Source organism: Falco cherrug, chromosome 12 (genome assembly GCF_023634085.1).
Source record: "Falco cherrug isolate bFalChe1 chromosome 12, bFalChe1.pri, whole genome shotgun sequence".
In the NCBI taxonomy this organism is placed as follows: domain Eukaryota; kingdom Metazoa; phylum Chordata; class Aves; order Falconiformes; family Falconidae; genus Falco; species Falco cherrug.
Window position 1 is genome coordinate 26,454,207 of NC_073708.1, and position 25,516 is coordinate 26,479,722.

At 45.6% G+C, this 25,516-nt stretch overlaps 1 protein-coding gene across 2 annotated transcripts in view; it reads right to left on the reverse strand.

The window, feature by feature from the left end:
* Positions 1–10,478: 10,478 nt before the first annotated feature.
* The window catches only part of LOC102050576 (BEN domain-containing protein 5), a 965,017-nt gene continuing 949,979 nt past the window's right edge, over positions 10,479–25,516 (reverse strand). For both annotated transcript variants that reach the window (XM_055724205.1, XM_055724204.1), the window contains exons 12-13: positions 25,138–25,234; positions 10,479–13,147 (exon numbers count right to left, since the gene is read on the reverse strand). In XM_055724205.1, coding sequence (XP_055580180.1) covers positions 13,027–13,147; positions 25,138–25,234 — 218 coding nt within the window. In that variant the 3' untranslated portion in view covers positions 10,479–13,026. The remainder of the gene's footprint in view (positions 13,148–25,137; positions 25,235–25,516) is intronic.

A 25,516-nucleotide genomic window follows, 5' to 3' on the forward strand; every position in this document is an offset into this window, starting at 1 on the left:
TCCATCACTGGACTTGCATAGCACTTCTTCCTCTGTAAATCCCGTCTTATTTGTCACAACTTATGCGCATCTTCAGTGCTGGAATAGTGGCAGCTCTGAAGACAGATCATTCGCTAGCCCCGGAAAAGCCAGAGGAAACATCCAACACAAAGGATGACCTGAAGGCAGCAGGTAATTTCACAGTGGTTTTCTGCAGCCTCAGGCTGCAAAGCTCTGTCATTTTGCCTCCAAATCTCTAAAGTGCTCGAGCCCCTTTGCGGGCTAAATCCTCATTTCACCAAAATCGCTTAAATTCTCCCCATCACTTAGTAACACCTATCGGTGAAGGGGCTTTTCTCCACTTGGCGCTCTGCGTATGGAAGAATGTAATGCTGCTTTCTTTTCAGAGGTCAGTTTTTATGCTAGGGTATGAAAACTGGATCCGAGCAGCATGAACAAAGTTGGGCTTTAAGTAGCCCAGGAGGAGAATCTCAAGAGTCCCAATGAGAAGAAGAAAAAAAATCCTCACATTCTTCCTTGATGATACGTCTCAAAATTATTAATTTTTCTTGTCCTGTATCATATCTTAGGGCAAGCTGCTTTTCCCGACTGAATTGCAACGTGGTGTTTGGTTCAGTGGGTTTAACTGAAGCGTGGCTATCTGGAAAAGGCAGTGTTATCTGTAATAAAGTAACTCCTTCAAATTTACTTTCTTGATGTTATACTTTGGTTGGGCTGCCAGAGTCTTAATGCCTGGAAAAGTATCTGTCACGCAGGGCCCTCATCTTAAAGGACTGTATGTTTTTATGGGCTGGATGGCGTCATGTGCCTGCAGTGATTTTGTCAATGTATTCCTGCGAGCGAGCCAGCCTGAGCTGTGTGCTAATTTCCCATCTCCTCTTCACTGACGACAGACCCTGGCTAAACGAGATTTCAGTTTTGCTCACTGGACTCTTCTTTCCCTGCCCTCCCTGAGCTATATTTTCTAAGCACCAATTGCACTCCAAAATTAAAGATGAAATTTAAAGATTAGGGACTGCAGGTTTTTTTTTTTTTCCAAAGGCATTCTGATGTCTCATACTCATTGATTGAGTTAGGTATCTAAATCATCCAGAGCAATCTGTCCCCCATCCCAAATTACGTGGTGTAAAAGGCCAATTTGACTTTTTAAATGCTCTCCATTTTAATCGCCTGCTGTGCAATTAATACAATGTGTAATAAACAAATTGTACGAGGCGTGTTTGGGGCACTTGTGGGGCAACGCAATGGATCCCACCGACTGCTGTGAATATAAATGCCAGAAATATCAAATACCATGTGCACCAGTCTTAGTCCCAGTCAATTCTAATTGCTTTAGCGGTCTGACTCCAAATTCAGATGTACCGTGGTGTGGCTGAGGTCAAGATACAGTACTTGATTCTTATCTTAATACCACTTTAGTACTGTAAAGGTCAAACTGAGCATCATCCAAGGAGAGGAGGTAAGGGTTCTGTTAATTATTCTTTTCTCCACTCCTTGAACAAAGGAATGAAGATTGTGTCTCTGCTGAAAAGCGTTCTGCCGTACTGCATATTTAAGTTAAAAAACAAGGAAGAACAGAGGAGCCATTCCTGCAATAATCCTTAAATGAGCCTTCTTGAGCTCTACCTGAAATCTTACAGCACTTGCTCTGCCAATCTTTCAAGCTACAGCTGTACCAGTCAGAGGCCAGGGAGTGCAGCATTCCCCATCCAGGCAGGGGTAGCTCCCAGTGCTGACCATTAAGAAAATCCAGCTTTGTCTACTGAGTAACAAATTCAGAAAACATTAAATCCCTACGTTCATTTGTAGACAGACATTCCTGCTGTCAGAGGAATCACTGACTCAGTGGGGCACGAGCCTGGAGCCACCCTTTTCCACTGGCTTATGACTGTCCCGTGTGAACGGCTGTAAAGCACCTCCAAACAAGGATGTTCCCTCTATGCCAGTGGTAGCATTTTGTTCCCTGTTTTGCCTTGTTTTTTATAACTCTTAGGTAGAGACACCGTAAATCTGGGTTCAGAGCTGGTTTTAGTTGAACTCAACTCACTGTTCTACTGACTGTTATATGCTGTTACCATTAACTGCATCCATTTCCCAGTTACCTTCCAAAGACCACATGCATGAGACATTCTTTTGTTCCTTCTCTGAAGGCAGTAAGCAAAGTCATTGCTAAAACCAGAGTGTGATCCCTATCCATAGCCATTCTACTCATTTCGTTTTCTGATCTCTAAAGTGTTAACAGCTGAAAGCAGGAACATGAAAACCCACCATAGTGAGAGCTGATTAAAATTCAGCCCACTGTATCACCCATAAATATGAAATAAAGAATACATGGCTGTGATTAATCATCCATAAATGGCCGTTGCCTGCTTCCTCTATTCCATACAAACACAATACCCGTATTTATTCAGCTCACCCAAAGAGTAAAAAGCAGATCATTCCTATTTGTCAGGATCTGGGATTTAAGCAAATACTTAAAAGTGAGGGCTCTGTGCTTGTGTATCTGTGGACATGCACACACATCTGCTCTTCTGTCTGATTTTCAATATTCATGAGAAAAATCCAAACATTATTGGTTTTTTTCAAGGTGTACTTGTCAATAGATCAAAATGCATTGAGATGCAAAATCACAGCAATGTGAGCTTCAGTTAAGGAATTTTTATGATATTAGAAACATCAATCTGTAAGGATTGGTAATAATAGTACTATTAAGAAAGAATGTTTGTGTTGTTATGCCTTGCAATGTGGCCAAATCTGAGAGCTACAGTAGAAGCACTGGAAAAAACAAAACAAACCGAAACGTGATGCACAGAAACCAGACCTGTAGTTTGAAGCACTGGTGGGTAAAGACTGTGTACAGCAGTTGTGAATGTGCCTTCGTTAAAGCACCAGCTTGCTTGTTTGTGGTTCAGCTCAGCTCACCGGAGTGGAGCTGCCTGTGCCATTGTCTCCCTGGCAAAGCACAGAAGCATTTCTCTTTTGCTGTGGTTTACAGTCCAAGGGCTGCATCCATGGATAGACTGCTGCATCCAGTGCCTTCAGCCTCTGCTGTCACTTGGGTGCTGGGTACACCAGGCTTCTCTCCAAAATACTGCCTGCACAGGCATCGCAGCGCTGGTCCAGGAACAGGCGGTGACATTCAGGAAATTTGGTCCCTCTTCCCCTGTCTTCCTGGATGTCTTTAAGCAAATCAGTTGTTTTCTGACTGCCCCAGTTCCCCTCACTGTTAAAAAGGGATGACGAACTACAAACCTCATTAAAGGCATTGCAGATTAAGGAGTGAAAAATCCCACAAAAGAGCTAAATATTGGTATTATTACACTGCTTGCTGCAAAATGACCAGTAAAACTGTCAGAAACGGGTAAAAGAAACAGGAAACAGACTCAAAGAATGGATGATGTTGGAAAGAATCTTGAGATCATCTTGTCCATCTCCTCTGCTCGGGCATGGTCAGCTAGAGCAGGGTGCCCAGGGCTATGGCCAGCTGGATTTTGAATGTCTGCAGGGATGAAGACTCCAACGCCTCTCTGGGCACCCTGTTTCACTGTTTGACCACCTCCACAGTTAAAAACTGGTTTCTTGTGTTCAGATGGAATTTCATCTATTTGTTTTAATGTGTGCCCATTCTCTCTTGTGTAACGTGTGGTCCCTGTACACCCTGGAGCAGCCAGCAAGCCACAGATGGGGACTGCATGTGGCTAGATTTGATCTGAATTAGTCCGGTCACCTTTGAAACCCTAGCATTACCTTTTCCCTGCGATCTCCCTCAATGCAAAATTTGGCTACTTTTGCTTGGAGACCAGTATCAGCTTGTTAAACCAGTGGATTAACAGCCTCACATTTCCTGGACATGCTCTGGCACCATCCTAGGGCCCAACACTCCTCAGAAGTTAGCAGAGATTGCCTAGCAATAGGGAGCCTTCGCCGGGCCAGCCTGCCGAACTGTAAAACACAGTGATTACCACTGCCGCCGCCACCAAAAGACAGCTCTTTCAGTTAAAAAAATAAAGCTCATGCCTAAAGATGTTATCATGCATAATTCAGGGAAGAAATCCATACTGTATTTAAAAGATTACATCTTATCATCCAGGGTACTTATTAGCTTGATGATTTAAAAGTACACGGGGATAGAGTCTTCCCTGCTATCCTGCACTGGCATCAGTGCAGCTGTGCTGATGAATGCCTGGCCTCGTGGCTTCTTCTGGGACTGAACTGCTTTTCTGATGCCAGAACAGGCCCAGGCAGGGTTGGGATGCCCCCGATCCATGGCGAGCAGCCCTGCCCCTGCCTGGGTGCGTGGTCCGTGTGGGTTACGCCATCTGATGCCTGTGGCTACACCAGGGACCTCTTCTTTCTTCCTGTTAGGTTTGGTTAAGTTTATGGCAGGCAGTAACAAGGGGTTAGTGGCGTTTAGCTCTGCTGATTAATCCCCTCTCCAGAAACACACAGCACTCCCATCTTCCCGACAGCACAAGAAAATGCTCTGGGGCAGCCAGGGGCTGTGTATGTTGGATGTGCTTCTCCTTCTCAAGTACAGAAACCCACGGCTAGTCTGCACCACTGCTGATACGTGTGCTTCTGATCATTATTATTGTTTGTATTTAACTTGCCTGTAGCTGTTCGCCCAGAGGACTCAAAATAACAAAGGATTTTGGCCTATATGCATTTAAGAGTAAGGGATTAAAAACACGTCTGAGCGTTACTTCTACCCCCAGGCATCCCCTCCACATCACGCAGGCATGCACGCAGGACAGTGGCCACAGATGCGCTGATATACTCATGTCAAATAAGCCGCAATATGCATCTCTTTGTCCCTCTCAGTTGTGTGTATGGTCAAGTCCAATGTTTTGAACCTACAGCCTGGAGTACAAACACGTTTTTATACAAACTGTAGGCGTTTAGACACTGAAATGGTGAGGAGCCAAATTCAGGAAAATTTACCCTGGACAGCACTAGTTGCTCTGATGGCCCTTGATGATTTCCAGATACATGCCCTTCCCAGAACATGCCCTTCCCAGAACATGCCTTCCCTTTAACCTGGCACGTTTCATGCTGCATGCCACCCTAGCTCAAAACAGGGCTTAGGTTTCCACCTCTGGCCTCACACTATGCGGACTGCCACCATTTTTCTAAATCAATGAAAATTAGAGATTTCTTTTTTTTTTTCTTTCAATCCATACACGGGCTGCTCTCTATCCACTTAGAGATTTGAAATTTATAGCTTAAATTGTTTTAAAATGGCATTGGTTCCAGGAAACAGTTTCATTCAAATACCACATGCCTCAGGTTGTAAGGTGAACTTGGCTGTGACCATTTTTTTTTGCACCATCATACTATCCCTATTATGTCTTGCATCTCCACTGTATCAGGAGGCAGGACAGTTAGCATTCATGGCAGAACTGCTCCAGCTAACCATCTTTGTACCTATCTACGATGCAAAAATGAAGCACACTCTTCTTAGCTTTTTGATAATGGGCTACATGGATATAATAAGTGTGAAATTCTGATGAAGTTGAGCAAGGAAGCTTAGGAAATCTTAATTTGTCATCAAAGATATCTGGAGGTTGTCCTGGGCAAACAAGATTAACCCCAGAAGGTGGCATCTACACTGATTATAGTAAGTGGCATGGGGGTTTCTGAGGTTCTGCTCCCTGTGGTTTTGCACACAGCCTCTGTCATCTCACAGATCCCCAACATATTATGGGCTTGGAACTAACCAATAACCTGGGGACTGTGATGTTTACAGCCATTTCAGTCAAAATCCTCAGATGAATGGTTTCGGAGTTTCCAGGATGGCTGAACAGCAGCTTGGTTCGGCAAGAGGATATACCGAACATGCAGCGTGAGTGTGACAGAAAAGGAAGTATTTTGCAAAAATACTTCTCCCCATTTTTTCAGGGTTAAGAAGTATGAAATGTCTGCATTTAACAGCCATTATTAGTTGCAGTTTACTCTACCAACACTGCCTTGTGAGCATCTCTGATGATTTAGCCAAGCACCCACTGCCATCACTCAGCTGGCTGCTGTGGCTCAGCTGTGGAGTTGCATTCACTTCCCTCGCTGGCTCTTCTACCCTCTCCTGTCCTGCTTCAACTCACTTCAGCTGCCTGAGTCTTGGGCCACCATGTCAGAAATGGGCGTTTCCTCACACGGAAGAAAGGTATCTAAAGCAATATCAGTATGAGGCAGTAATATATCGAGGGGTTTTGCATGGTAGAGATGAATCACAGAAATAAGTACTCCTCACCTTATCCTAAATCTTGCAACATCCAGTCCATAGAAGAGCTGAGAGCTGCATTCAAGATTTCTAGGGTGAAGTCCTGGCTTTATTCAGAAGAATAGCAAAACTGCTCTTCACCTAAAAGGCCCAAAGGTTTCACCCAACCCCTCACTGCTGAACCACGAGCTCTGCATGAGCCACTCCCATGCTAAAGGCACTTCCAGACTCTAACCAGTTTCCTGAGCTGAAGTTAAACCGTGCTTCTCCATCTTTTTTTCTCTGCTCTTCCTCCTACCTCTTAGTCAAGCCTCCCTGGACATGCCATGTGTTTTCCACTTGATGACTCAGGATCAGCTGCTCAAACTCTTTGGGAGTGTGACAGGGCTGCAACCGACCGACCGAGGGGGAAAAGAAATCTGCCTTAGGGGACAAAGAAATAAAAGTATGAAGTCCAACGTGGATTTGCCAGAAAACAGTTTCCCCGCCAAGAGCACGCTGCCTCCCTGCGGGACTGCACTCTGCATCCAGCACTGCAAACACCAGTGGCCTCAGCATTTCTGGCAGCACAGCTCTGTGAAGGGGCATCTTGCAACTGCCTCACACAACATGGGTAACACTTCGGACCTAAAAAAATTACACCTCTAAAAATGTATTAATCCAGCCTTAAAATGGGTCATAAATGCTACAGAACAAGCCTCATGAATCTTAGTGGTACACATATAGGGCAAAACAAAAAAAACCCACCTGCACCTAGCACCGAAGGGAAATGTGTACAAATCCTCAGGATTTGTGCAGCCTGCTTTGGCTGAAAGTACCAGGGGTAACAGCCCTAAATGTGCAAAATGAGCGGGCGACTCTTTATACTCAGTATAATTTTATGTGTGTGACGGGGGATCACAGTAGGATATTGGCTCCCTCATGACTGTGAGAAAGACTTTGTCTCCAGTGGCATAACTTGCTCTGGTACTTTTTTCTTCCAAATACTAGCTGGTAAAAAATCTTCCTTCATATACCCAGGCTATTGATACTGCAGCTTAAGTTAGAGTCGGATGGTTTCTGTTCCCACTGCTTCCAGACAGTAAATGTCAAGCCTTTCTGGAAAAGCAGCAGTTTTGTATTCTGTATAACATTTTCAATGATAAACAACTTTTAATGAACAACTTCATGAAAAAAAAACCAAATCCAAAGGACTTTGATTTCAAAGTTCTGTTATGTACTGTGCACATCAGTACTCGTGCTGTCAGCTTCCCCTGTGTCCCTGTGTTCCTTCCACAGGAGGATTCAAACCCCTCCAGACTCGCTGTCTCGAAAGCTTATCTTCCTTCCACGCGTGCTAGTCTGCCATGGAGAGGTGCACAAAACGTGAAATCAGTCCCAGCTCCCGGCATTGACCAGCTATGACACCCCCGGACAGCCATGCTGCTGCAGTGCTGTTATGTCAGGTGCCCTGGGGTCTCTGCTCAGAACTACCAGGTGGGGAGGAACGTGAGGCATGAGAGGTGCTCCTCCATGTCCGGGCACAACCATGGAAGGATCTACAGTGTCTGATCTGATCCCAAATCCCCTCATGCACCACCACAAGTCCAGTCCATCGCACACTTACCTCCCGAGAGCAGGTGAGACGACGGCTGGCCAGCTCTGTGGGGTCCGGAGCGCGTGGCCCCGGGGAGCCTGGCGGCAACCTGGCTGCACCTACAGGGTGGCACTGAGGCAGCCAGCAGGCTGCGGCCATCCTCCCCCTCCGAACGGTGCGTGCAGGCTGCACGGACGGACGCGGACAGGCTGCACCTGGCCGTGGCTGCAGCAGCGATATCAGTGCTCATCTTCCTCATAGCCCTGGGCTTGCTGCGACCCAGTGAAGTTGCTCTCTGCTATTAAACCATGGCTATGGACCACTGAATGCTGATACTAAAGCACAGGGAAAAACTTAATCAACTCTTGCAAAGTGCTTTGAAATCTTTTTCTGCACAAGGACAGAGAGACGTTAAGGGGACAGAAATCAGTTCCTTTGCAAGCTGTGTCAAATATTTTTAGCAACTTCCATTACAAAAGGAAATGCAGTGAGCTCTGCTTATGAATTGTTACCATCCAGCACCGTGCCTCTGGCTGCTGAGGAAACTGGTTTAACTTACTTTTATGTGAAAAGAGGTAGATAGACACAAACACACACACACACACACATATAATCTAGGAGGCAGAGAGAGAATCTGTATCTGCATTTGTGATATCTTCCTGCGCCAGGTAAGGAAAGCATCTTTTTCCTTTTAACCGGGTGCTGTACCTACGTTGTTTCCTTGCAGTCTATCTTTAGGTTATAGCAGTTCACAAGGTTTTTTCAGCAGATGTGTTATTCAATTACTTCAGGGCTTTTCCATTTGTAATATTATGAAGCAATGATAGCCAGCAGACTTCACCTGTCTTTTAGAGATAGCCAGCCTGGTAATTTTAACTCTGCCCATTTTATCCACACCAGTAAATCTCATAACATGGTTATAGAGAGATTCCAATTTTTGTAGAACCTTCTCCCGGGAATTCCTGTATACAATATTGCCATAGTCTGTAATGGACATAACCTGTGATTGGATTAATGTTTCCCTAGTGAAGAAGTCAAAGCATTTCATGTTCCTATAACTGGTTTGCAGCTCTGCAGTAAAGGACTTTGGTGTGGCAGAGAAAATAATTGCAAACGCAGCCCCAATCAGAATATATAATCCCCTCACAGCGAGGGTCCAATTCAGCGCAGTTAGACGGCCTGCACAGGGGCTTGTAGCAGGATTTTCTTGTCAGGAGAGCAGAATGCACAGAAAACGAAGTTAATTTCAGCATTTTAAAATTCATCAGCCAGTCCTGTACAAAGGGAGTTAAATACGTTGCCACGGCTCCAAGGGAGGGCCCTGCAGCTCCCCTAGCAGAGAGTGGAAACAGGCAGGGCAGTGCAATGGGGCTCCGGTCTCCCCACAAGAAGAGCCCTCCACTTGTGCTCAGATAAACACGTGATGTTGTTTTTAAGAGTAAACACCGTTCTGTCAAATTAAACACCCAGTTTTGGACCCATATTGGCCTCTGAACATTTCAAAATCCCTGGTGTTACCTTACCTTGGACCCGACACAAGCAACTAGTAAAGAGTTACTGTTGAGTGTACAACGTGCGTTACTTACGTCTGAGATGCAGATCGTCTCCAGGAGGAAAAGGCTCATGCCAGGCCAGAAGTTGGCTCTTAGGCAGGATCTGCCTGCTCAGGTGGAAGAGAACTTCAGCCCTCGTGGGAGGAAAGTGAACTAGAGGCTGGGAGCAAAAGGTCTCATATTTTCAGCTCCCATCATAGTCTCCCCAAGAATTTGTGAAATGGCACATGCACACCACGCACACTCTGCCACGCCAGCATGCCAGCCCTCGCCATGCAAGCTAGCAAAGGCCCCACCGTGAAAGGCTTAGGCTTCCATCCCCAGCTGTCAGGGAAAGCTTTCAAGAAACATGGTTTATTGGTGAGCCTCGAAAGCAGAGGTGGGTCTATGAAGAAAGCACAATAGAGTCCGCTCTGCCTGTAGGATTCAGAAGAGACATGATTGGGATCTTAGAGTGGAAAAAATGGGTAGGGGCAGCTGCGGCTGTGGGTGGACCAGGAGGTGCCAGAGACAAACAGAGAGGAGTGAAATTGAAGACAAGAGCAAAGAGTTTGAACATGACGTGCTGGAACAAGGTTTGGGAGGGTGGGCTCCAGAACGGGCGTGCTGCCCGACTGAGGAGCAAGGCAGATGCTCTTGGCAGATAACCTTATGCTCAGATGCTACAGTATTGCTAGGCAGGTGGAGAGGATGGGAAGAAGGTTACCAGCATGGGAGTTGACAAATGGGATGTCATCATTTCCCATATGGGTAACTGTCTCCAATCTGTCCTTTCTGTCCAACGAAAAGTTTGGGATATCTCAGCAGAAAGGAAGCATCTCTGGCAGAGGCGAGCAGCCTACGTCAGGTCTATACCAAGACCTGGAAGTTGCAGGCTGTGGGGAAGATACAAATAGCAGGAGACAAGTAAGAAGTGGAGACAGCAATTTCCAGGAAGATCTGGTTATTAAATGTAAACTTCAAAGACTGACTTTTACAAGTCAGATAGCAGGAGCCTCTGACAACTGATAACAGGGCAGCACAAGGGCTTCCCAGAATCCGCTGGTCCGCATCTTGGTTTTGAAGTGACTGGTGGGCCTGTGAGGAGGAAGGAATGAAAATGAAACAACACACTCATTCCACAGCTGCTTTTATCACTTTATTCATAATTCTAGAGTAGACTCTTTAGCAGCTAAGCAAATACCTGAAACTCTCTCATTAAATAAATATATATATATATATTATAATTCAAAAAGAAATAATGAGGAATTCTGCAAGTGTTTTTCCAATGAATATGCAGAAGGACCATTATCACCCCAGTAAACCAACTTTGAAAGTCTTCCACTAAAACCCTATAAAACCCAACGATAGTCATAAATTAGCACTAGATTAATTCAAAGAAGAACTTATCCCCCCTCTGCATACCTTCTAATCCATATCTCCAAGAGGTCATTTTAATTATCACACTGTCACTGCTATTCATTACTCTGCTTTTGGAGACAGAGAGCCAGCCCTGTGCCTTTTGCATGCTTTGGAATTCATCATATGAAGGCATTTTATTCTCCCTAAAAACATGCACAGTTTAACCCCCTCACCTTGAAATACTGACAGTAACAGGTTTGCTGGGTGTTTTAAATCATTTTCCTTCCAGTGGGATAGCTCTTTCTTGTTTTCAGCCATGTTCCCGTTATCAGAGAGAAGGTAACTAACGAAAGCCCAGCTAACAGGTGGCTAATGCACAGACACAATCAGCTCAAGTTTTGTCAGATCCTGAGTAGCTTGTCCTTTTTCGGAGGCATGCAAAGCCAAATTTTTGTCCTGACTTGTACCTGCTAACTCGTTCTGGCTGCAGTAATGATCACTGGATGGAAACCCATGTGCCAGTGGCTCCCAGGGTGTTTGTTGTGACCGGGCTTCAGAAGTGCATGTGAGGTCCCGAGACACAGAATGCAGACCTCAGCCGTGACCATGCTTGCTTTGTGTTTACTCGTGTGGAATGGAGCTCAGGGACCTCACACAGAACTCCCTTCTATCCATCGAGATATGGGTATGGGAACTGTACTCAAAGACAGATGAGCATGTGTGAGGGCCCACTAGCTACCTGGACGCATGAATGCAACCCAAGCTGCTTTCAGTTCTTCCTAGGATCACACCTCGGTGCGGTGTTGGTCGTGCTTGGGCCTTGCAGCTGGGTCTCCATTGCTGGGAAATCAGGGAGTACTTTCACAAGGGACAGTAAATATAAATTACCCGGACGGTCAATTTTAGCCTATAGTTCTCAGTTTTTATCATACCTTTTAATTTATCCCCAGGATGCATTCTTCTCACATAACAGGCCAGCATGAGGACCCAGCTGAATCTAACTCCGTTCCTAGATCATAGTGCTCAAGTCCTGGGAAAAAGAGGAGCAACCAGCCTAGCTCTTCTACTACTAAATGGAGTGCCTGGGGTTACTACACCTTCAGGGCCACCCCACACCAAGAGGAGCTCATTCAGTCTTGTTTCACCTGTCTTTCTTCACCCTCAGTCTGGTTCCTCCTTTCCCTCTCTTATCCACTGGATCTTGGTGCCTTCTCTCCTCCAAGCTACCGTTGCAGCCCAACACCTAGCAGAAGACAGTAAAGAGAAGCTGTTTTGCAAAGCTTCTGATAGCTTGGCAAGGGGGTCTTCTCACCCTTCCCATCCGCTGGGAGACACTTGGACTCCCCTCAGGTTCACCCTCTTTTACCAGTTTGAGACCCACTGGCCTCATGCTTCACATCCACATAACTGGCAGATGTTTCAATCAGTCGCACAACACAGGAGACAAGACCTAGTGATGGTGGCTTCAAGGAGGGATTTCACATGCTGTTCATGTAATGGGAAGGTGGTGAGGTTTTAATTGAGATTTCTTACAATAGTGGCACAACACTGTTTGTTCATCCCTTTCATCACTACCCCCGTCTCACACTGCCTCAGTCATACATCAGTTGGCAAGCCCAGTCTTTCTAGAACCCAACCATTTTTTGCTGGAAAACCATGATTCCTGCCTGTTAGGCAGGTCGTGCAGTGAGTTTCATGCCTGCAGCCTGACAGTAACATTTCTCATATGACCCCTTTCCTTGAATGATCTGATAGAAGAGCAAAAAACCTAACCATGCAGCAGATGATAAACGGCACACAGAGGAGCGCCTGCCTGACTCCCAGAAGCTATTTATCAGGCTCTCTTAATGCAAGCTAACAGGGCTAGCACATGCAATTGGCATAAGAGCTTCTGAGCCTGACACTAAAAGGGGACACATCACATGGTGCAGCAAGGGAGCCAGGACTCCCTCGTTAGCTCATTGTATGGATTACCCCTTTAAAGAGAGAGAGAGTGAGGCTGGTGGAGGAAGGGGAGGCTTTCTCATTTTAACAAATCGCTTTTCAGCCACCGCAAATGATTTCTGTAAATCTATTGGGTCACTCTTTTTTTCCCAGAGATGAAGAAGGGGAAAAAAAAGAAAAAAAAAAAAAAGCCCTAAAATTGATTTACCATCTATAAATAAAAAAGAATCAATGGTAAAATTTCCAGCTAATTTCCATCTCGCTCTTCCTCCTTTGGACTATCTGTTATCTTAGAAATACTTGTCTGGGGAAAAAAGAGAAACATCATCCGTTCCAGACCGCGACGTGCTCCTGCGCCTCTCCCCACAGACCAGCCCTTCTCTCTTCTCTTCTCATCACGTGGAGAGAGACTGGTCCTTCAGATGTGCCTGGCTCCTCTTCTCGGGCTTGCTGCCAGCATGGCTGTTCCCTTGGCCCTGCTGGGTAGTGCATTTATAAAGTGGCAATTTTTCCTTCCTGTCAAAGGAAAAGAGAGAGAGGACAGGTATTGCAAAACACTGAGGTGCTTCAGCAGCAGGTAAGCCATGTGTAAAGTCTCACAGTGAAGTGCATCTGTAAGGAAGGCTTTGGCAGCTTGAGACAAATTAGAGTTGGTTAAAGACCAGCTGGTCCCATCCTCCTCTGGCCAGAGCAGAGTTAGTCCTTCCAGAAGACTTCAAGGGCTTTCGCTAGCTCTGAGCTTTCCAAGAGAAGGGCCCCACTGCTTGCCTTCGGGTAATGCACATATTACTGTTTACTCCTCACTGCGGCTCCCACGCGCCTGAAACATTTTTACTTCATTTCTGCTCATTAACAGTCCTTGTATCACTGTATTTCCTTCTGGGGCATAGATTGTTCACAGGACAGCTGGGTTCACGGGTCTGCTCAGCACTGGTGCTTCCAACACCCAGACCAGTGCCTTCAAAGAGCCCGACGTGATGCTGTTATATCACCATGCCCATTAACTCCAGTTATCTAACAGTCATGCAAAACTTTAGTTGTCATTGCAGTTTGGAACATGGCGTTGCCAGTGCACCTTTCTGGCTATAGTCCTAGCAGAGCAGTGGGAGTTTAACCGCCGGCCTCCGAAGGAGCAGAGTTACGCTAGAGACGAAGCACTTCTGCAGTGATGCCCCAGGAATTCACAGGCTAAGAGCTGAGCTCCTCACACCTCAGCACCACAGAAGCAGCTCCTCGTTTTCCCACAGTTTGCCTGGGGAACCAGACCTACTTTGTAACACTTTGGTTCCTGATAAGTCTCACTACTTGTTTCCAAGACAAAGTGCTGCCAGCTGTGTTTACAATGTGTATGATAAATGTTCGCTACTTTAAGGAAAAGTAAATCTCTATCCTTTATTATCAGTTAATTCTGTAACATTTCTGTTCCATTTACTTGTATAGCCTCTTTGCTTGAGGCCTTAATTAAAATCCTTCATCTTGCAGCCCAGTGCTCTCGCTGCCTCTCCTCCCTCTGGGTCCTGACACACGTGTTTCACAGAAGACAAGCACAAGTGACCGTACAGCCTCAGCCCTGGCCTGTCTAGCCCGGGCCTGGGAAGAAGATGGCACAACTCACACCATTGTGCCCAGAGACCTTGCTTTGATGAGGGCCTGAATGACAAGAGGTGTGGGACCTGCAGCACCATCCCTAGCTCAGGAGACTCAGCCAGCACCGGGCCATCCCAGAGTCGGGAGCTCCACCTCGCAGCCCCCTACCAGCACTGGAGCTGCAAAGGTGCCTCGAGCAAAATACTGGGACCAGGAGCCACAGGAACCAGCTTCTGGCTGCTCTCTGGCAGCCGAGGCAGCCCTACAACCCTGCCTGTGGGCTGCCAGTGGAGACTGGGTTTCCTCCACACCAAGCAGCACCAGCTCTGAGATCATCATCATTCCCTGCATGTACCAAGCTCCAACCTCGTCATGCTGCATCTCCCACTTGGCAGAGCATGAATTACCTCCCCTCACCAAGCTGGCAGTGCTGCAGCTGGGAAAGCAGATACACCTTTTGATGGCTCCTCCTTTGTAAAAGTAGCAAAACCTGACTCCATTCCCATCCTGAGGAAGGAAATCAAACCACACTGTCAGCCTTGCTCACACCAGCCAAGGTGCTCCAATGAGTTTTCAGGGTACCCACTCAGACAGCTGCTTGCCCCCCAGTACCCACTACCCTGCTGATTTTGTTCGTTTGCCCCCCACTGCTATGGCAGGACAAAAATGGAGAGGGTCCTGTGCCTGATCTATTCTTTAAGGATGCAGTCTGCTCCCTCTAATACCAGTTACCTGTGTTCACTAAGGCAGCTGGAGGTCCAAGCCAAGCTGGTGTCGGTGCTCTACCAGTTCATACTGAGACACAAACACTAGGAAGGTGAGGACCTATCTGCTCACCCAGCCACGTTAACAGAACTGAAGTGACCTGCTGAAGGCCATGCAGCAGACTTGGGAAGAACTGAAAGGAAAAGAGCTGAGATGGAAACCCAGGTTTCTTGATCCTTCCACCCTGACTCGCCCCTGAGGAGCTGGGCCCCTCCAAACCTGCCTGCCATAGCGACACGGAGAAACCTGCCTTCCCCACCATGCAGGTGTGGGTGTGTCAGTGCTTATGCTTTTATTTGCAGAATGAGGTACTCAAATACATTTTTAAGAATTGAAATAATGTAGGGCCTGATGGGGCACAGGGTTTAGAGGGCTTTATCTCCTCTAGCCCTCCCCTCCTCACTGCTGTCATAGCTGCCACCAGTTCAGCATCTACAGCATCTCCACAGTTCAATCACCAACATAAGGCACAGTGGTATTTTGAGGAGATAAACACTGAGACAAAAATAAATAAATTAGGACCCTGGGAGGGAGACCTGAAAGGCACACTGAAGTGAGAACACGCAGTTTCTCTGGTTCTATGTATAATTAAATCGACATGTTCCTAGATAACACTGGAGACCCAAACGCAGCAGCAGCTGTGGACCAAATGGAGTATCACGGAAAACATAGGAAAGCCAGTCAGTCAGTCCATCCCCTGCCCTGGGGCTGCATCAGCACTGCCGGTGTCACTGCTGCCAGCCTGCCTGCCTGCTCCCGGGGGCAGAGCTGGCGCTGGACGGGCAGGCAGGGCTCGGCTCCTGGGTGCGCGGAGGCTGCTCCTCCGTACAGACAGGGATTTCTCTGCACCCAGTCCACTAGAGCAGCACTGCTGAGCGTCATTACTGTTCTCCTCTCTGCAAGTGAGGGAAACAGTATAAAATGAAACATGCAAAGAGAATAAAAATGGCTCTTAAACCTCCTCCTTTTTCATGATTTGGGTAACACAGAAAAAGAATATCCTGCGTAACCAACAGCATTTACAGGTGCGATTTTTAGACACTGGCCCTTTTTAGCAGCCACCCAGGCATCCACTGAACTGAAGCATCGTGAGTATCAACTGCTCTGTTCACATCCAGTACTTGTGACAAACTGATCTTTTTGGACATACAGCCAACTGAGAGACAGTCACGATCAAATCACAACTCTGCTGCATGCTCATAGCACATACAACAATTAATCTTGCAGCCATGCAAACTGTTCTGCAAATTGAAATCTCAGAGGCATAGCAATTACAATACCAAATTTATACCACATCTCTCAGTCAACTAATTGTACATCCAAAAAATCACCACTTGAATAATCTGAATACATTCACCTTTACAGCTAAAAAACCCACCCCACTACATGCTTGATCTCAACACAATTTTGAGTTACAGAATCCCATGGGAAAAAAATGCCAACCTGTGATTTCAACAGCAAAATTGCTTCTATCTAAATACAGCAGATGCATAATTCACATTGAGGTCTAACATCGTGGTGTTTCCAGCAATGCTTTTTTTTTTTGCATTCTGCAAAATGGGGATACTCCTATTACTGTCTGCAGCTCTCTCAGCCCATCTGCAGGAAGACAAGCCCTATATAAGACTACTCAAATGTAGTGTACATGTTCCCATCTAAAACAACTGTATCTGGATTTCTAATTGTTAGGAAACCTTTAAAGATCTGAAAATGAATCAGCAGACTTATGCATCAGGCTAATGTTTTAGAACAGCTAAGCTCTACAAAGCCACCGCCATAAGCACGCTTATGCTGTGGCATTTTGAGCTCTTTCGCACACAAATGTTTCTTGACTTCTGTTTCCATCCAGTGAAGCAAGTTGAGGTGGGGAGCAATAGATTTGAATTAGTGACTTTGCAGCTGGTGTATTAAAGAAGGCCAAAATACAAGAGAATTTGTGTTTAAATTGCAAAGGGCGGAGAAAAAAAGTTATCGATGCCACGTGAGTGGGATCAAAAATGAATCATCAAGGCTGGAAAATGGCTAACCTCTGATCCCTGAAACCAAGAAATCTGTCTGCTTTTGTGTAGCTGCTGATCTAATTTTTTACACTTTCCCCTCTGCACAGAAGAGATGCGTTTCCATTACGTCCATCACAGCTGAACAATCAACGCCTGATTACTTCAAATACTTCACTCTCAGGGATGTACAATTAACCAGGCCCATATCTGACACTGCGAGGGGAGCACAGTATTTTCTGGGATTATCTGAAAAGTTTCAAATGTGAAAAACACAAATCAAATGGCCCAGAAGATAATGACCCTGGCAGTTAGGTAATGTGCATGCTCCAAAGCAAGGCCAATTAGAAGTGATAAAAACAAATTTGAAATGTTAGAGCAAAGGTCAGAATCAAGCCATTACCACAGGCTTGATATTTTTTGTTCCCCTAAGCAGTCACCAGTGCCTGTTTCCAGAAAGTGAGCACAAATTCAAGCTTGCCAGATGACCACCCACCTATTACAGCAGATTATGATTTCTGGGCCATAGAAACCTCGCTAATGCGGTATATGGAGAATCCCGGCACTATCTGGAAATCTCATCAGGTCCGTACCCTGTGGCCCTACTTTTCTGAATGCAGGGGCTGGTCCATGCTGCTCCTAGAGAAGGCGTCATATTAGAGCCTGCTCCCCAGGAGAGTTTGCAGATGTCTTTGCCACAGAAGGGATCCTGCTACTTGCCATCCATCCCTTAGTTCCTGGCCTCCTTCCCCAGCTCACTGCAGCAAGGACACCTGCTTCACCGAGGAGACAGTGGATGGAAGCAGGAGTCATTAGCTTGTAACTGGAACCACATTATCACACAAGTAGCCACAATTACAAGCAATGCACATGGCTCAGACCCAGCCATTGTTGTATATCTTTACTGACCCTGGAGCAGGAAGCTGCAGAGAGGATGGAAATAGATTTTGTCTTGTCTCCTGTCCTCCTATTTCCTAAGGAGCAGCAGTAGAATAATGGGTTGCACTTACCTGATGAGGTGTAGCAGAAAATGACAGTCTCTTGAGCTTGTTCAAATTAGCAATGTGATATTGGGATTAACGTGCAATGTACATCAGACATTACCCATGTTGACCCACCCCACACATAGCAGCTGTCTCTGCTTTCAGAGCAGAGTGCTCTTGCTCTTCAGAAATACAGGGAAAGTCCAGGCAGAGGTGAGGCATGAAATAACACAGATGCTGTAAATTTGCTTACTGAGCCCTGGCTTCCTCAGAGCAACAAACCCAAGAAAGGAAGAAGAAAGCAGGTGGGTATCTCCAGGCATATCTACATGAGGATGCTGAGGATGCCTGTGAGAGCTAATCCAAATACATTTAGGGTGTAAATGTAAAGCTGATTAGTGAAACCACAGTAAGCTCCTATGTGGATATGCTCCTTCAGAGTTAAAGTAGCCATAATTCAATTTATTCATTTAGCTCATTTCCAAAAGTAAATTAAGGTAGAGTAAATTAAATTAAATCAGCTGACAGCACTTTCATTTTGAAAGGGATTGTTAACATGGACCCAATCTACTTCATACAGTAATGCAGATTATTTTCTCCTGCTGAGCCACCCGTCAGGCACACTGGCTCCCTGGGCTGGTCCTGAAGTATTTTTACACACCCTCTGTTCAGGGACTGTCTGAAAGCAGGACCAAGCCAGAGGTGTGTTTGACTGTTTGCATGTGCTTTAGTGTGTGCTTGCTTAAATCCAGGGTAAAATCCTGCCAGCCTTCGCTCTGGTTCCCAAGTGCTTGACAAGGTAATTGTTGTAATGTGGAATTTTGGTGAGCCCTCTGCTGGGAGCTGGCCAAGCACTGCAGATCTCCCCAAACGGCAAATGGATCCTTTTCATTGAACCCACACAAATGTGTCACCATTGAAAACCTGAAGGGTTTTCTTTAATGACAGCTTCAAGTATCAAGAGTTGCATAAAATATGCAGACATGTGTGGGAGTGAGCTGACAGATTATAATTACCAATAGGGAAGGAGAAAAAAACAAAAATTAATTTTTGAGGCAAAACATATAATTTGCCTTTAAACCATAGTAGTGTTCCCATTACTAATACAATTCACAGCTCTGGAAAGCACACTGAAATTGTTTGACTCCTCAGCAGTTTGTTGGGTTTTTTAAATTTTCCTTTTAAAGGAGCACCAGCTAACATGGGAGGGTAAAGCAAGGGGTTTTTTAGACACTCATATGAGCTTTGAACTGTTTGAACAAGTAGGGAGCCAGGTAAGACAGTCTGCAAGATCCAGCTGCGAGGCAGCGTCTCTGTGCTAGCTGTTAGGATCGTGCAGCAGTGCAGCCCTAGCTGGCCCTGCCGGTAACGTAAGGAAGGCTTTTAAACATCATTGTTTGGTCCCACTTGTCCCTAGAAAAGCGACAGAGCTATAGGGTGCCCATGGACCAGGTCCTTCCTGGTGAAATCCCTGAGGCAGGTTGCAATCCTCCCTCCAAGGGAGCTGGGATGGCGATGGAAACCTGACCTTTCCTTTTTTCTTTTCTCTCTCTCTCTCTTTTTTTTTTTAAATTCTTTTCTCTTTTTTGTTTTTCCCTGCCCTCATTTAATTTCCACCTTTCTCTACAAATTATAAGTGGTTTTGCTGACCTTTCCCTGGAGCAGCACTGGAGGAAGGGGAAAAAAACATTTACTTTGCTGTATCTGCACAATTCAAGAGGCATTGACAGTAGTGTTTGTGATACCGGCATCATTTTGGTGCCTTGGGACTTTCTGGGAGTCCCTTCACCTCCTCAGGAGTGTATAGGGTAAGCCACTGGTGTTACAAGTAGCCTGGGGAGGTGAAGAGCCTGTGTGTGGGCAAGGGGAAAGACCAGACCCACATATATCTTCAGGATTGCTCCGGGGAACTTCTCCTTGAAGTCAGTTTTATTTCACAATAATAACAACAACAACAAAAATTAAAAAAAATACAGAGACACTGCATTTGCTTTTAGTAGCAGTGGTAGCCTCTCAGTGTGGCTGAAGTGTGCGGCAGAAATCTGAGCTGCCTCCTTGCCGATGTGTTGGTGGAGGTGGTTTGTTTGCCCCACACAGACATTTCACTCAAACCAGTTTGCTAATTGGACTTTATATTCCTATACTGACCCATGCCTATGCCCTGTCACCAGAGCTAAAGGAATGTATGGCTCAAAGATGACCAGCAACATCTCCTTCTATGTGAGAGAAGCAATGAGAGAAAGAGAAAAGGTGCCCAATTTTCCTTTCTCTCCTTTCACAGCATTGCAATGCTCCTGTGCCCTGGAAGCTATGGAGTATTTCAGATCTCTGTTGTACTGAGATCAAATCTGGTCTGGAACATGTTTTTATGTTTATTAGACTCTGCTCTGCTCTTAGCTTCTGAAAATGGTGGGGGAAAAGATGACAAGACAGTGATTTAAGTCTGGGAGAAGTGAGCTGGGGATGGCCGCGAAGAGAGCCCCTGGAGAATGACAAGAAGCAGCCATCTATTTAAAGCAGATGGGTGGCTTCACTCCCAGCTCATGTCAGTCATCGCCAGGTCAAAGAAAGCACTACCGGGTGTAGGTGAAACCTCAAAAATCCTGAAAGCAGAGCTTCAAAGCGTAGAGAGCAGTTTTTCTGAAACACAGGAAGAGGTGGACTGGGAAGAACATCCCAGATCCAGTGGGACAGAAAGACCCACACACAGCAGGTGCCAGAAAGCAGCAAATCCCTGGGATGGTATCAGTCTGAGCCTGTAAGACCACACAACCTCTGGACCCAGCCCTTTACGGTCAAGGTGGGGCTCAAAACTTGAAGGGCTAAGTTGCCCGGGCAGAAGTGCCTCCAAACAGATTGTGCCTGTACACAAGACATTCCCCAGCTCCACCCAGCGTGATGCAGGTGATGGTGCCCACCGCCTCTGAGGATGACGGGACAGTCCCGTGGGTCTATCCAGCCTGTTGGATATGCAGCTGTGAACTCATACATCATCATTAAGGCTGCAAAGTCAAGCAGCAAAAGGAGGAATTGCCAGAGTAAAGGCTGTCAGAACAATTTTAATTCAACCTCCTGGCAGATACGCCTTCTGATGTGGTCTTTAATTACCTCATCACAGCCTACTTTTTCTTCAGCAAGACTGCTGTTTCATTCAGGGCACGACGGACAGGCAGCAACTAATGAAGGGCCAGTCAATATTTTGTCCTGTCCTTTTATTGTTCGGTGTGTGGCCCCAGGCATTATTTGCTGCATGCCATCAAATCCCTGCTCTTAGCAGAATTATTCGTCTTCTCCTGGACTTTTCTCTCATGTGTGTCAGTGCAGCAGCTGTGAGCTTCCCACACAGGAAAGAATTTTTCTTCCAGCACTCCCGTGAGCAGAGAGCATGGGTTATACCCACATGAAAACGTGCTGCAGACAGAAGTTGCAGAATGCTCCAACAGGGAGGGCCAGGTGGGATTTTTCAGGGTACCCACATTGTGTCTGTTCAAAGCCCAGCCCCCCTAACCTCAGCCAGAGTTGTAAGCACTCAGCACTTCTATAAATTGAACTCCAGTGTGTGCAGAAAATGAGAAACATGGAAATGGTGGCTCTCAGAGAAAAAAAAGTCACTGGTTTAAAGAGGCAGCAGCTCCTCTGCTGATGCTGTGCTGGAGCAGGGCTCTGCTGTGCAGTCAGTGAACCAGAGTGAAATAACAGAGCAATGCTGCTACGGGCAAAGGGGTGGACTTAAGGCAGCGCAAGGTGACTGGCATTTGCAAATTTTTCAGCAAAAAATTCTGGTTTCCTACCTTAACCATTCTCTGTAACAGCTGTATTTTGCTTTCTCTTAGTCTCTTCCAAATTTTTCACCTTTTACAAAAGATTTTAGTGGAGGACATTTCTCACTTTCGACCCAAGCAATGTTCACCTTTACTCTGGCACAAGTAGAAAGAAATGAGCGCAAGACAGACTCGGCAAGTGGAAGAGCTCCCAGTGCCACCGGCAGCATCAAAGGGAGCCCTACTCAAATGCATTCCAGTGAGTGCAGTGGGAGCAGAATTTACTGATCACTGAGCAGCTTAAAAAAAGGACATAACAAGAAGGAGAGGAAGGGCATGAACCTTCATTGCCACCTGACAGCCCTTTCTACAATGCGCTCTCCTGCTCTGTGTCCACTTAACCCAACCTTAGAGAGATGTCTTTGTGTCCAGGATGGACTTCCCTGAGCCTCTCTGAAGCAGGTCGAAGTGGCAGCACTCTTTTCTCCAGCAGTTTCTGTAGGCAGCCCAGAGATCTCTTTTACTGTTAGAAATTCATAGGCCTACCAGCTTGTCACTCCAGAAGATGTCCAGCATTTTCAGCAAGGCTTTTAATTCATTAGCTCACATAGGAAAATATTCTAACCTTCCTGCCCTCTCCAGCTGAGTCACTGATGCTTTCCTATCTTGCTACAGACACATCACTTTAAGGAAAATAATTGCTTAGCATGCTGGTAACAACAGACATTATCTGTCTGAACCGGGCATTTTTGTAGGATCATGAGGTCTTCCCATGCTGAGGACTGCCAGGCGCGTTAGGGTTACTGTTTGAAACAGGTCCTGACTTTCCCTTGCAGGCTGTGGGAAACACTGCATGGCCACTGGGCTGGGCTCCCAGGGAACTGGGGGAAGGTCAGAGAAAGCTCAGTTTACTTCTCTGCAACATGCTGATGCCAACATAAACACTTCCTTCTTAAAGATCTTTCAGTCAGATGTGCTCTGCAAGTGTTTCAGGTTGTTGCTATTTCCAGGGCTATCATTATAATACGTTCTGGCTGCACTAATTCCCTCATACAGAAATTGTTCTGCCTGTAGTAGGCTGGGACAAAGCAGCCAATTAGTTATCCCTTACACGTTTATTAACTCTGCAGCTTTCTTTCAATGAGTATGTGGAATCTGGTAATGTTTTAATATATTTTCATAAACTGTGGGCACAACATGTCCTGTTTCAAGCTAATAACCATGCCACATAATTAGTCCTGATTACACAGATATTTAGTATTATTTTACATATTCCAATCCTTTCTGAGTGCCACTGCCTAGCCAAGGCATATTTAGAGCCACAATCATCTCCCCTGTGTTTCCCAGCAGTTTGCAAGATTTTCTTGTGGACAGGTTTGCAGTTAACACGACAGCTTCAAAGAACAATTCCATTTCACTGACGTACGTTTTATATATATATACAGGCTCTGATCAAATGTCAGGTGGCAAAGCCCTGGATACAAATAAAAGGCATTTGCCTACTTACAGGGAAAAGCCAGTATTTGAAAGCTATCAGGAAATTAACAACATGAATCTTTAAAAATCTATTCCTTAAACTTCTGTTGGCTTTGGTCTGAACATTTACCATATTTAGGATTTTACTGCAAGGTAGCACTCCCCAGACAAAAGATCCCTCACCCCATTAGACTCTGGTGGAGGAACGAGAAAAATTTGCTCTGTGCAACCTGATTATAGATGTGTATCTTTCCCTGCTGGCATGGCTTTCACTATAGAGATGGACATGGATATTTGATATGATTAAAATGCTTCAGTTACCACTGTCCGTGGTTCTTTAATTTAAAATGAAAAAAGCAAACAAACATTCTTTTTGATGAGGTAACTGAATGATGCTACGGAAAAGCACTTTGCTGTCAGGTGGTAATTAGGTTCAGTAATAGTTGTGGGTTTTAGCCTCGGAGGCTGTGGCCCCTGGGAGTCTGAGAGAAATGATACATTCAATTTCCAGAGGAGAGGAAGATGCTGGATGTTTTTCTCTGCTAACCCTGCAGGTCTCTGCAGATAAGAGCATTCAGAACTGCAACGCTGACAATCCTCCTTGAGCCAGCCTAAACTGTTGTGTCAAGATCACGAACAGAGGAAGGGAGAAGGACTCAAAGCAGGGCATTTAAACACCTAAGGCAGTCAGACTGGCTCTGACCACATATATAAGGAACTGCCAGAATGGCTGCGCCGAGAGGATTTTTAAAGGCTGCGGGAGGAACTCCAGCAGTCGCTCTATGGTCTGGGCTTATATTCGTAACATCCATCTTATCCATCCCTAGAAAATCTTCAGTAGGAAAGTGTTCCTTTGCAAACAAGAAACTGTTCCCACAGGTACCTTTTTAAGGGCGGGTGGGAGGTGAGGGGAAAGTGGGGAGAAGAAGGGAGTGGATTTCAAGGCTCAGCTGCCTCCCTTGGCAATTTGGAATTGGCTTTTCCACTGCAAAATAGAAATTGTATTTGGTTGTGCTATTAAAAGTTGAAACCCAAATGAAACGTTCCCATTGGCCCAAATGCATTGAATTGGAGATTTTTAGTTTGGAGGCGTTATTGCTGTTTTCTCGGAACAGAGACAAATTCCAAATATGGTGCTTCCCATGAAACAGGAGCTCTGGTTCCTGCTCTGCTCCCCTCCTCATGTTTTCAGACAGCTTTGCCTGTTCAAGGAATGATGGTTCTCAACAAACAGTTGACACTGAAGGGACACTTGGCCAACACCAGACAGAAGGCCAGCAGCACTGCCAGATTCAAGCTTGGGCATTTCAAGCCTTCTGTTCACACCTTTGTGCATTGCTCACTGGTGCCTTACTTCATGTCCAAAAATACTTCCTTTTGGACAAACATCCACTTAATCTGGTTGTAAAGCTGGAGTAAAGACAGGGTGAGAGGGGATCCCCAAGTAAAGGCTCCCATTTGGACTGGCAGAAGGAACCTGCCATCTGGCTGCCAGCACTGCAGCAGGTCCACGGGGAAATGGAGAACCCTGCCTTTAGCACAGGCTTGCTGGTAATTTCCTGAAGCACTGAAAGATTTTTCACTTCCAGAATTAAAACTTTTCAAAATAAAGTGGGTCTGATTCTCCTCTCTCTCTCGGGAGATACATGAAGGGTAAGTCCATTAAAGATACTGGTGTGAGATTGGTGTACAGCAGACAGAATTCAGGAAAGATATCAATATCTCCCAAATCCTCTTTTTTGGATATTTTTTCAGACATAAACCCGGTATCTTTCCTGATCATAAATGCTTTATTTCCGAATGGAATTTCAATAATATAAGCACAGTTAGACTAACACGCTTATTATAAAGCCGTAATGCAGTAGCACTGAAGTTTAGTAATGAAAGGTATTAAAAAGCAGCCCTGCTAAAGCAAGAGAAATTGCTTTCTGACCTACCGGGTTTTAGGAGTAGGTGCTAGTGGTCTGTCCACCAAGGAATTCAGCCTGTAGTAATCCAAGAAAGTCCTGGCCACATTTCTTCCAAGCTTCATATCTGTGAGGTTTTAATTAAGGAGATTTTTTTTGTTTTAATAATTAAAAGTAATAATAAGAAAAAAGCAGAGTCTAAAGGTAAATTACTCCTATTTAATGCATGAACAAGTTTTACATTAACCATCCCACAGTGCTCAGGCTTCAGGCAAAATGACTTGCGCAAGCAGATAAAGTGGGGGTCATCTTGTTTGCTTCTTGTTTTCACAGGCAGATGCTGCATAAAACTGCAGACAAGAGGAAACATTCTCCCTTTCCCCCATTCCTGGCTGCAGATCCCAGTGGT